The sequence below is a fragment of the Nipponia nippon genome, unplaced genomic scaffold (genome assembly GCF_047370975.1).
Source record: "Nipponia nippon isolate SJK-2023a ecotype South Korea unplaced genomic scaffold, ASM4737097v1 scaffold_10, whole genome shotgun sequence".
Classification (NCBI taxonomy): domain Eukaryota; kingdom Metazoa; phylum Chordata; class Aves; order Pelecaniformes; family Threskiornithidae; genus Nipponia; species Nipponia nippon.
Genome location: NW_028262291.1, coordinates 34,583,786 through 34,597,113, shown reverse-complemented (window position 1 = coordinate 34,597,113; position 13,328 = coordinate 34,583,786). Strand labels below are relative to the sequence as shown.

General features: G+C 42.4%; 1 protein-coding gene across 23 annotated transcripts in view; it reads left to right on the top strand.

Moving 5' to 3' along the window:
* GPHN (gephyrin) overlaps positions 1 to 4,485 on the top strand; it is a 306,821-nt gene extending 302,336 nt beyond the window's left edge. For all 23 annotated transcript variants that reach the window (XM_087746580.1, XM_087746578.1, XM_087746574.1 and 20 more), the window contains 3 exons: positions 91 to 194; positions 1,401 to 1,497; positions 3,475 to 4,485. In XM_087746580.1, the coding sequence (XP_087602706.1) occupies positions 91 to 194; positions 1,401 to 1,497; positions 3,475 to 3,608 (335 nt within the window). In that variant the 3' untranslated portion in view covers positions 3,609 to 4,485. The remainder of the gene's footprint in view (positions 1 to 90; positions 195 to 1,400; positions 1,498 to 3,474) is intronic.
* Positions 4,486 to 13,328: the final 8,843 nt, after the last annotated feature.

Here is a 13,328-nt window from a genome sequence, read left to right as displayed (position 1 = left end):
GTGCAATTGCTATAAAAACATGAGATCACTTTCAGCATTTCACAGAGCAAATCAAGAGGGAGTCATCACCAACTGTTCTTTGTCCTACAGGCAATCCTGTGTCAGCTGTTGTCACCTGCAATCTCTTTGTTGTTCCCGCACTGAGGAAAATGCAGGGTATCCTGGATCCTCGGCCCACCATCATCAAAGCCAGGGTAAGAAGCTTGTCCTCTATTTAAAAATTCTCTCAAGATGTTGAAGCACAGCTCTTTGGGCTCTGAAAGGCTATCTTGTTTGGGGAATTTGAGCCCTAGACTAATTCTGGCAAGTTGAAGGAAATTCACACAAAACAGAAGTACGTTCTCAATCTCTGTTAGTGGTAATATTCAGTCCCATCATTTCTAAGAGTTAGATGGCCATCTAATGGAGCAAGATACGCAGATGCAGAGGCAGCCATTTGCCAGTCAGGCAGGAGGGACGCTTTCCTGTTTAAAAAAAACATTTGTTTTAACCTGTGGTAAAAAACGCAGAGTAATCTGGGAATACCTAAAGAGTTGAGTAGTTCTGTATTAGCAATAGAAAATACAAACTTTAAAGCCTTTCTGTTCTTGAGTTATTTATATAAGTAACCCACGTGACCCCCATCCTAAATTATATAAATCTCTTAAACTATTCAGTTCACTTTTATAAGAAATCATGGATATTGTAACTCTGTTTAATATAGATTCAAGGCATGGTATTATAATGTATTCTTCTATTTTTGATTCAAATAAAGTACCAAGGAACACATTACCTTTTATAATTTTCCTAGTGTTCTTGGCTATGCACTTTTCTCTTACTGCTTATCCCGTGTCTCTCTTTCCCGCTTCCTCAAGCATCCAGATTTGTCTTTATCTCACAGCTAAAATACTCTAAAACAGAGAGCAATTTGTAGTGACCCTCACTTTTGCATGAATTTTCCAATGTGTTCCATTAAATTCCATTGTGAGCCATGCCCTGTATGTCTTTTCATTTCAAAGATTGGCCATTTCCCTTTTGTCAGAGCTAGCAGGATTTTGAATGCGAATAAAATTTTTATCTTTATACAGTGTAATCCAGAGACCAGAAACAATAAAGCTTTTTTCCCGAGAAATACTATCTTTAAACTGCCAGTAAAGGAACAGCTTTGGAATATTCCACTTAATGCATGTAGAATCCATCATATGTTTTGATATTATAATATCCCACTTGTATTTCCCTTAAATACTGAAGTCTCTACCTTCTACAGCTTTTCATCTTGCACTAGACGCCATCTGACCTCAAAATGCAAGTTTTTAAAAAGACTGTTTTTAAGGAAAAACAATTGAGCAGATGATTCCGTTATCTTAGACAGTGTAATCTGAATGCATGACATTTTCATCCTTTCTTTGCTTCTTCTACAGTTATCATGTGATGTAAAATTGGACCCCCGCCCAGAATATCATCGGTGCATACTGACTTGGCATCACCAAGAACCACTACCTTGGGCACAGAGTACAGGTTAGTGCCCAGTCACACAGACTGACAGACACACTCACACAGGTCCTTGCCTTCCTACGTATGTGTCTAGAAAACAACCAAGCATGTGCATGTGTTTTTTCATACAACCTTCCTTATGCAGACTGATTTGCTGACATATTTGTGCACATGCATACATGTATGTTAGTATAAAATTCAGTCATGATATGACTTACCAACTTAACCGTTAAAACATCCTTTATCTGAATAACCTGCCTTTATACACACACACACACAAAAAACACGTCTGTATGCTTGCATATGTGCATACATCCCTTTTTATAAACATCCTCCCATGCTTGCTTGCACTCACAGGCGCATTTGCTTACTTTTGCTCTTGTGCATGTACTAAACAAATGCAATTTGCAGCATAGGTAGGAACAATACAAATAAAAGAAGTGTGATTCTAGCTGAACTGCAAAAGTAGAAGAGAAAACAGAAGCTGTATATGTTCTCTTAAAGCAGACTAAGACTTTTATTAGTCATGTTTGCCACCTGGGGATACTTCTGGATACTCAGCTGCAGTTGAGGTAAATACTATATTTGAGTACTTTGTTAGCTGTATACTGCTAGAAGACGGACTCTGCCACTTTCTCAAGAGTTTCAGGTCCTTAAACAACTAATCGTCTTTTTGCTACATCCAAATTGTTCAATACAAAGCACTATATACAAGTCTCCACAGGGAAGACATTAACTCAAATGCATCTTACTGTTTACTCAGAGAAAGTTCCTACCATTGAATCCCAAGATCACATAGCCTCTGACATATTTTCAGGTATAAGTCAAGGTGTTACTTAGATCTATAACGCTGTATTTGGTTTAACTCTTGTTTGTTGTGCACCACTTCTTTCCTTACGCAAGCAGACTGTCTGGAATGATTTCTCTGTCAATCGGGAAGTTAGAAAGAAGAAGAAGAAGAAGAAGAAACTAGGGCATGACTTTTTATTGCGTTTTCATTTTTTGTCAGTACTACCAATGTGATACCGTTTATCTTCAGGACGTGTTGTGAAGATCAATGTCCCAAAGAAACCCATTCTTTTGAGGTCGTATGTTACGGATTTACGCAGCCAGCCACCATAAGAGGGTCCGACCCTAGGATCCTGCTGAAAAATGCTATGTCTGAGTGAAGGTTTCCAATTCCTCTTTTATTAGTTCTCAGGTTGCAGCTCGAGCTGGGTGCCTCTGGAGAGGGACCCCTACCCCAGATTGCACTCTCCAGTTATACCCATACCACCCAGCACCCAGTCCCCAAGTCCAATCACTTAATTCCGGTCAGTGGTCTCTTGATTTCTTATTGGTTTTCTTGGTCGCTGGTCTGGCCACCTTCTGAAGTTACCTCATTCTCTTGGAATTGTTTCCTTGGTCCTTCTTCATTCTGCTCGCATCTGCCAGATTCAGCTAGTTCTGTGTTAGCAACATTAGTTTTATCAAAACATTTACTCTCCATCAGCTCTTGCGGCCTAAGGCTTCAACTACTTCAGCTACTAGTGCTAAGCTACTAATGCTAAACGCGACTATTCAGAGAGAAGAATACAGTTAATCAAACTTATTCTATAACAGTATATTAAAAACATTCTAGACTGTGCTGGTTTGAGTCTTTGTACAATTGGAATTAGGTACACAAATTGAAAAATAGAGTAATTTTGATAGGATTAGAAATTCCAACAGAAAAGCAATTTACTCTGACAAGATACGAGGTACAGATAATGTGGAAGGCTGGATAGGAAAGCAATCAGCAGAGGGAATGAGAGTTTTGAGAGCCAGAGCGCTGAGAGGCTGACTAATTCGCTACGGACTTCTCTGTTTCCATCCACCTTGGAACAGCGAGATCCCAGCTCTGTGAATAAGTTAGCAACACGAACATCTTCGCAAGAACAGCTCTTGTTTCCCGCATGGTGTGTTGCAGCATTTGAAACTAACTGAAAATGTAACTGAAATTTTTCTCTCGCTCTCCTGTAGGGAATCAGATGAGCAGTCGTCTGATGAGTATGCGCAGTGCCAATGGACTGTTGATGCTACCTCCAAAGACAGAGCAGTATGTGGAGCTTCACAAGGGGGAGGTGGTGGATGTCATGGTCATTGGAAGGCTATGATGCCACCAGCAAGAGCGAAGCTTTGATGCATGTCCACATATCATTGACTGTATCCTGTAATATGCAACGGCACAGCTAGTTTTTCTGATTTGGATAAAAGTTGATCAGTATAGTCAACATCTTGAATTATATTTCAAATGGAATTTAAATAAATACCTTTTAAAAAAAAACTTTAAAACAAATCTTAACGAAGAAATTTATTCTGATTATATCAAAGCAACTTTTTCCTTTCCTTGCAATTGCTTTGTGTGTTCAATGCTAGTTCTAATAGCGGTAGCTTTTAGTAGACAGCAGTAGGTGCCTGCAGAACTTGTGTTTTTTCTCATCTTTAAGATACAACTACTTATGCTCTTAAAACAAGGCTGTCTGCTTATTTATACTAGCGTAGACAACACTTGGATTTCCCTTATTAGTATGCTTCATAACTGCTTCACAGAGAGCTTCTGCTTGTTCTTTATCTTGTATCTCGTGTTGATGTGCACAGTGCCAAAAGCAGAGTGGCTGCGCTGGGAACCCAATGAAGCCCCGAGGTTTTCACACCTCGCTGCGCATTCAGGGATCTCTCTTGTCCCGGCAGCCACCCAGCTCAGTACTCTTGGGCAGTAACTGGATACCTTTTATTTCAACAAACAAAAAAATTGCTTCCTTAAGTGCTGACAGCCTTTTTAACCAATACATTTAAAAATGTACAGAACTAAAAACTAAAAAAAAATCAAAGACTGATCTTGTACAGATATTAGTGTTACCAGCATTCGTGTGGAAATTAAATGAGCAAAGAAATAAAACTAATGTTAAACAACTCTGTACCATAACATTTTCTGTAATGATATTGAAACTTAAATGAATAAAAAAAATCCTCAATCATTATTTAAAATTTCACCTGTTTAGCCTTGTTGTTTGAAGCAAAAAAATAGTGGTTTAAGAGGGTATTCGGGGTGGGGGAGAGGACAGGACGGAAGGGAAGGTAGTGCATGGAACCCAGGGCCTTCCCTCAGGTACAGTATCATGAGTGAACTGAAAATACAGGGTGAGCTCCCTCTCACTCATCTCCCAAAGGACAAAATGGAAGCAGCATTTGGAGGGGGTTACAATTGGAGTAGTCAAAGCTGGAGAATACTTTTTTCCCCATCTAAATTGCATAGCAGTTGCAAACAGCCCTTGTGCTGCACTGTGTGGAATTTGGTAGAGCATTTGTATTTTTTTTTCATGAGATTCTCTTTTTGATACTGGGATTATTCAGGATTATTCAGCCCTCACCAGATTATGCATTTTGGTAATTTCACATTTCATCTGGGATTAAGACCATAGCAGTGCCCTACAACACCTTGCTTCTTGGAGTTCATGGGTAAAATGCTATCCCATCAACTCCATTCATGAAGCCAGAATATTGGTCTATAGTATTTTTTGAAGACGGTCAAGGCGGACACAGAAAACTGGGTTTAAGTCCTGACTGCCACAGTGGATGGGAGCTGTAGTTCTATGATAACAGCAGAGCGCATCTCTGAGGCTGGTTTTAAAACCAGACCCTTTGTTTGCTGTGCAGCAGCCTGAATCCTCCCTGCACAGGCCCCTGCAAAGCTTGAAGGCAGGTGGGCATACATGGTGTTCAAAGACACTCCAGGGGCTGATCTTTCAGAAAAACAGTGAGACAACTTGCTGATTATACTTCCTTCTGGACTACATGTCCACATTTGTGATCTCTCTACGTAGCAGCAGGAGGGTACCAAATTCAATTCATGAATGCCTGTATTTACCGTACCGATATTGTAAACCACAGAAGAAGGAAGAGAGAGGAGCATTAATTCATCTCTGAGAAATAATGTAGAACACTGCCTTTTATAATCTAAAGGATTATTATATAGTTAGGAGTTACTGCAGGCAACACATATAATGGAAATTGGAAATTTATAAAGGACACCAGTAACAACAACCTTGGGGACGATTGTTCATGCAATTGGAGATGCTAGACAAAGATAAAAGAGAGATGTGAGGAAACCTAGCCAGAAGTATCGTGGCTCTGGTTTACATTAAAACCATTACTCAAAACAAATGTGGCAGAGAAGAGTTGGCACAAGTGCTGTGTATAATGCATGGCTCTGTTTAAACCATATCTCAGCATCTAACACTTAATTACCATTGTAAAGAATAAAGCATTTAGAGGTTAATCAAGATTTTTTTTTTCCAAATCACTGATACTATAAACTGCTTTAGCCACTCTACTCTCTTTAGTAATCCCCTCTGCCCAGCCTTCAAAGTTTTATGCAAGAAAATAAGCTTTGCAGTTCCTGAGAGAGACGCTCACAGCCCAGCCTTCGTCAACACTGAAAGCCATAGCAGTATGTTGGAGAGGTAACTCAGGGAGCAGTACAATAAATCATTGTTACAACTGTGTCTCAGTTATCAAGCCTAAAATCTGAAGAATTTGCCTTGGTTGTTGTCATATAAATGGATATAGGTGTGATATAAACAGATAAATGCAAATCACTTTTTTTACTTTTAACGTTCCCAACTCATGGTTTCAGGGAAGGTTGGAAGCTTCAGAAAAGAAATCAAGGACAAACGGATCTTCGAGTATGTGGTAACTTTGGTTCAAGGACTGAGACTTGCAAATGGAAACATTTTAAGGAAAACTTTCACTATTTTTACTTCTCTAATTAAGGTTTTAGCACAATCAAAATAGTAATTTACTTAACAACAAGAAGCAATGCCTGCAATGACTGAAGATAAGGTTGGTATTCCAACATTTGTAGTTTTCTTCTTTTTACAGCATTTTCTTCAACATCTATGAATGAACATAATCAACGATCATACGCAGTGGGCCTTCTGAGTCCCATTCATCCAGCTGGGATAATCCTACAGTGACCTAGAAATCGTACAGCAGCTTTTGTATCCTGGCTAGCTGGTACCAAAACCTTGATTGTACACCCAGATGTGAAACATCATTCAGAAATTGGCTGTATTCAATCAGATAAATAGAAGAATAGATGGCCTCTTCCAAATACTAATCTCAAGACTTTAATTACAGAAATTACAACGTTAATTCTATCTTGATATTGAAATATGCTAAACATGAAATATTTGTCTTTGATCCGTAGGTAGTTATGTATGTAGATCTGTATGACTCCAGAGATTACTAATCAGCATGGAATCTTCAGCCGGTTTTGATTCTTAGCTGAAGGGTTGCACTTAAAACATATGACAAGATGGATACTGCTTGAGGACCATATGCAGCTGGAATCGCCCTGCAGGTTCTGTCTTTGTCCTCCCCAGCTTGCCACTCTGCACCAAGTGCCAAAGGTTGTCTTCTTTGAAACATCTCAGTCCAGAAGATGCGCTGCTTGCCTCGTGCCTGGTAAAGATGGTAGCCTGCGCATGCCCTGCACTGACCACAGAAGTGCCCCGTACAGTGACCGGATCCCCCTTTTCCTTCCGGTTGCCTTGGTTCCAAGGCTGTCAGTGTTGGGGTGGCGCGTGCCAGCCTCGGTGCCTTCCTATGGCAGCAGTGTTGGGGGCCTGCCTCAGGTCACGCTCGGAGAAGGTCTTCAGGCTCCAGCACTTGCAGGGCAGGAACTACATCTAGGAGTTGAGGCTTTAGTGGGACATCTTGTTTTGGGAAGCAGATGCCAGGCTAAGGTGGCCCAGCACTTCCTATGGCCCTCTATTGCGTTCTAACACTCAGCTTCTCAAAAATAGCACTGTCATCTGAACTGTTTGTGAGGTTGTGTGTTAGATATAAGGGAAATATACATTAAATCAAAACAAGAGAAACATATCACAGCTTTCTTTTCTTACACGATAACAGCACTGAGGTGTTTCCAGGTAGCTGTGTTTGCAGTCGACAAAGAGAAGACAAGCAAAGTAAGGGCCAGATAGCAAAAAGCCGTAAGTATTGGTTAATGCTGAAGACACATCTCTCAGGGAGTGGATAAAGATTCATCAGCAATCAAGTTCAATAGTTGTTTTAAAGGCAGAGTCTCCCTGGATGCATTCATTTGGTATATTTGGATGTATAGCTTTGTACTTCCCCTGAGGAACTAGGTGTAGGAACGGGAGAGCGTCAAATGAGTCAGAGCCCAATTCAAGCTACGTTATCAGGCAGTAGCTTGGGCTGACAGGTAACATCCTCACACCCTTTCTCTTACCTGACAGGAAACTAGGAATAAGAAGGAAGAGGGTAGATGTTGAAATGCTCAAGCACAAAATTTGCCAAAAATTTTATTTTTCCTTAGCTGGAAAATTGAAACTAGTTTTTACTATCAGAAAAAAAGCATAAAAATTGTCTGCCATTTATGCTGACACTTTCCAAATATTTCTAATAGACTTTTATCCCAAATAAATTCAGGAATATATTCCCAACCTAATATTTATTTTGTGAGGTTATTTTACATATTTCTCAAAATTCCAGGTAAGAAACTCTTTGCTTAAATGCTGTATACCTATGGTAGTCTCCTTCCTGAAGCTAGTTGAAGTCAGCTGGCATTAGTCCCATGAAAAAGCTGAATTTTAGCACTACAGGTTAGAGAGGGCCGGGCATTTATGCATGTAGTCAAAGCAAGCAGAGACATTTCTAGGAGAGGGGGCGAACAAGGTGGTCAAAGTCACAACTATTGATGAAGAAAAAGGATTTGCAGTGGGGAGAACAATTGCAGCAGCTGATGATGGTTCCAGCAGCAATCTGTCGAATAGAGACAAGGTATAGTTTCCCATAGCAGTATTTGGTCAGTACGTTGCAATTAAGTGCCTTAACCTCATGATGAAGAACATGGTCTCTAACAATTGTTTTGGCAATGAAATGCTTTGGCAACCCCTTGGCCTTCCTAAAGCCAGCCAGTCTCGAAAGACAAAACACAGCATTTGCACCCCTTCAGCATGACACTGTCAACAGCTGAACTTCTCGATTTACTCAGAGTGAAAAAATCCACATTGTTGTTTCTTCTTTGTTTTCTTTTATGGATTTTTTTTGTGTGTTTTTTTTGAAACTTGATTTTTGTTTTCTAGTAAGTATATCCCAGCCTCCACCCAGAAAGGTGAGTCCCCATGCTGTCTTTAAACTCAGCATTGAAATGCAGACACTTCTTGGCTAATTCATGGGGAGGAAAAGCCTGTGGGTTTTGCAAATGTTACAGGCTCATGATGTGCTGCTAGTTGCAAGTTTTCTGAAAGGGCTTAGTGACTCATATTCAGCATTAGATTAAGATTTGCTCTGTGCATTTGTGCCATATTGCACACAAGCTGACAAAGCTCTTGGAATATAAAGCCTTCAAAAGGGCAATGCACAGATGCTCAGTAGCTCTTTAGTTGTCAGACTGGTCTGGCTGGGATTACTTTCTCCATCCCAGCACTGTGCAGTGACATCCAGCATGCTTTCTCCCTGTGCAAGGACTTCGGCAATTGCATGGACCCAATTGGGGTTTAAAAATACAGGCAGCCAACTTAATTTTTGCGGGGTTAATTCACAAGCAAAACCAAAACAAGAATGTACACCAGTTAACTCCACAGATAATCTGAACATGCCAGAGAAAGCAAATGCACTGGCATGATCTTGATAACCAGGGATTCCAAAGGAGAAGTAATGTAACTTGAAGAAAAGTATAAGAGAAGATGGAAGGTAAGTCTATATCTGTGCAAAAACTACCTTAGAAACAACAGCAGGGTAAGATCTCAAAACCCTGATTTACTCCTTCTGTAGGTGTGGAACGCTGCCAGACTGAGAGCCATATCCAGATGCATTTGCTTCCATTAAAAAAAAGCAGTCACAGTGCAATACTGACATGTTGCCAGCCACTGGCACACAAAAAACTGCCCCACCGGACTGACAAGAAAGCATGCAAAGCGGCTTTTGTCGGTACCTGACATTCTCCTCATGTGGATTTTACTGTGTCCCATGATGGTCTGAAAGGATGCCATTACCAAAGAGAAATCAGAAAGATCAGCAGGACAAATGAGAGTTAGCACATCAAGGATGTAAAGCTTTTAAAAAAACAACATAACACATAACGTAACACATTATTACCTGTCTGACAAGAGAATTTCCTAACTGGGCTGTTCATCTGTTGTGGCAAAGTAACCAGTGACTTCATCATTTTGAAACGTTGTGCTGTTTGGAGCACTAAGGGGGACCCAATTCTGCAACCATGTGCAGACCAGACACTGGGCCAGGAGAAACCAGCCTGGATGTTTGCGGACACAACTTCCTACACTGGCAATGGCTGGTCCCAGCAGGAGAAGGCAGCTTCTGAGGGACTACTCAAGAAACTGCTGAGAAGGAGACAACATAGTGCCAGAAACTTCCCTGCGCCGTGTATCCTGTGCACTTTTAGATAAATGTTTTTTTTTAAAAATCTCTCCCTTACAAAAAAGTGGCCAAGAGCTCCCATCTCAGGAAGAACGACTACAAACGTATGGCAAGTGGGTAATGATCCATCTTCCAAATACTCCCCCAGCACCCACAGTGTTTGTGGCAAGAAGTCCCACACTTTCACAGTGTGAAGCAGCATCTCCTCTGTTTTGTGCTGCATCTGCCACCTCCTAGTTCTGTTTGATGCCTCTTAGGCTTTTGCATTGGAGCAGACAAAGAGAAGTCACCCTCACTTTGCCACCCATAGTTTTCTAGATGGCTATTGTCTGGATTAAGAGTCCTAGTCTCTGTAGTCTGCCCTTTGTAGTCATGTTCCGTCTCCAAGGATCCATAAATTGGATCATCCCTGGTGCTCCTCTTTGCATCCTCTTCAGTTTTACTATATTCTGTCTGAGACAAGGAGACTGGAGCTGCACACAGTATTAAAAGGCATCGCTAGCTCATATAACCACAAAATGATGACTTCCATTTGTTCTCTACTTCCTAATAGTTAATTTTTTTTTCTTCAGTGCTTCTGACCAATGTGTTTTTAGGGATCTTAAAATACAGATAACCTTAAAGTCTCATTCTTAATTGATAGTAGTCAACCTAAAAACAGTAATTATAATGACAGTTCAAGAAAATGTTTTCTTCATACGTATCATTTTACTTTTATCTGTGTTGAATTTCCTTAGCTGTTTTAACTCACTTCCATTCAATTTTGAGCAATCCGTCTGCAGTTCTTGGTCCTGGTAAATTAGTATCTTCCTTTAATTTACTTGCCTTTAATTTAATCTGATAATGGAGACTGCATTACCTCAGCTGAGAATCTGTTCTATGCTGTGTGAAAAGACCTGCTTTGGTGGCTTGACAGCTATGCTATAATATTGATACTTTACCACATTATGCCTGATCTTTTTTTGTGGTTCATTGCCAGCTGGATTGCCCACTGGTGCTGACAGGCTCTTCATCTGTGCTCTTGTTTTAGGATGCTGTTGCGTTACTTTGGAGAGCTGCCAGCTGACCTAATAAATCCCACCTAAGGCAAGACCACCCTTGTGCATACATGGAGAAGCTGCAGTGAAAAAAAAATTGGCTTAGTATTTTCCTATAGCTGTCTTGTATTTCATAGAATCATAGAATCATAGAATTGTCAAGGTTGGAAAAGACCCTTAAGATCATCGAGTCCAACCGTTAACCTAACACTGCCAAGTCCATCTATACCATGTCCTCGAGCACCGTATCTATCCGTTCTTTAATACCTCCAGGGATGGAGACTCAACCACTTCCCTGGGCAGCCTGTTCCAATGCCTGACTACCCTTTCAGTGAAGAAGTTTTTCCTAATATCTAACCTAAACTTCCCCTGGCGCAGCTTGAGGCCGTTTCCTCTCATCCTATCACTCGTTACTAGGGAGAAGAGACTGACCCCCACCTCGCTACAGCCTCCTTTCAGGTAGTTGTAGAGAGCAATAAGGTCTCCCCTCAGCCTCCTCTTCTCCAGACTGAACAACCCCAGCTCCCTCAGCCGCTCCTCATAAGACTTGTGCTCCAGACCCTTCACCAACTTCGTTGCCCTCCTCTGGACACGCTCCAGCACCTCGATGTCCTTCTTGTAGTGAGGGGCCCAAAATTTGGATGAGGTTGCTGCAACAGGCATGTTCATGGTGAAGAGTGGCGGGCAATCTCTTGGGATGTGGCTCTGCAGAGCCCCATGGTAGGTGCATGTGGTGCACTCGAGGGAATTATCTCACAGGAACGTGTGGGTGTGTGAACTGGAGCCAACGCTGATTACAGCCAGTTGTTTGTGGCGTACTATGCCTTTCTGCAAGCACAGCCTGCCGGGGCCTTTGTGTCAGCGCTAGGTAGCTATTCATCACTAAAGGTATTGAATAATGAGAATAAAAATGGCCTGAGAGCTACTTATCTGCCAGTCTTTCAGGAGGAGAGAGGTACACATGCAGATGCAATGGTACTTGAACCCATCTAAATAAAAGAGAGTTAGTTGGCACTGTACGTCCATGACTGACTTTCTGTAATTTACTCCCTACTGGCCAAATCCAATCAATTTGCCCAATGTGCTATGAAAAGCCAGAGAACAGAGCAGAAGACAGGATTTAATATGCTCTTGGCAGCCTGTGTTGCTAAGGAGTCATGCTGCTGCCTTCTCCATTAGCTGGAGTTTTTCTAAGAGGTGGTGGCTAGGGTTAGATTAAAACAAAAATTTAGCAAAAATAACAGTCCTTTGTTTGGGGGAGTGATAAAAAACACACACACAAAGGAGAACAGAGAGGATGGCAGGTGGGAAAACCTGAATAACACCCTGCCCCAGCTCCTCCCAGGCCCATCGTGGGAGCCATCAGCGCATCAAAGGCCCATCACCACAAACCCAGAGGAGCACAGGGGCACAATGGCAGGCGGGAACCCAAGTTAAGGACTCATAGGGACACGCTGGCTGGAGCTGTCCCAGGAGTGCCGCAGTCGCTGCCCGGGGGTGAAACCCATCACCATGAGGCAATGGGAGGGCTCTCACAACCACCCTTCAGACTACGGGAGGTTACTGCCTGGGGGTGCGGGACACATTGTGGGATGCAGGGGAAAAGCATTTTAGGATTGCACAAGATTTAGGGGATGTTTAGGAGGGGAACCAAAAGGGGTGAAAGGAATGGGTGTAGGGGATTAGGGGAGGAACAGATGTAGGAAAAGAGAGGGATAAAGGGATGAGAAGGGCTGGTCAAGTGTAAACAGGAACACTTGTCTGACCATGCCCTGTGCCCTGCCCCATCACCACAGTCTGTCCTATCTTACTAAATGTCATTTCTAATTCTTTTCCTGGGTGAGGAAGAGGCAAGACCATGGGAGGAGCTAGCTACCGGGGGCGGGGGGGGGGGGACGACGACACACCAGGGGAGTCCCAGACTGCGGGGTCTGCGGGTCATCTGAGACCCGTTTGTGTGTGTGCATGTGCGCACAGGTATCTCCAGGGGGGGAGGCAGCTGGACAGACCAAGGATCCAGGACCGGCTACTGCATGGACTACGTGTCCGAAGCCAGCTACTGCAGAGGCTACAATGTATATGTGTGTGTGTGCGCGTGTGTGTGTGTGTCTGAGCGAGGGGTCTGTATCAGCAACAGGAGTGGGGCTGCAGCCTCAGGGGCTCATATGTCCAGGTGCCAGCAGCTGTGGAGACTGGGACCCAGGGGCCAGGAACTGGGCAGACTGTGTCTGAGCCCAGCTGCTGAAGGGATACACACTGTATACGAGTCTCCCTTTCCCACCAATGGACCTTCATCCTGATCAGCCAGAGAGGAGAACAGGATGAGGCCATTGGTGCTCTCTGTGTTTGTGTGAGTGCTGTATATATGTTGTGTACATGAGTTTGTGT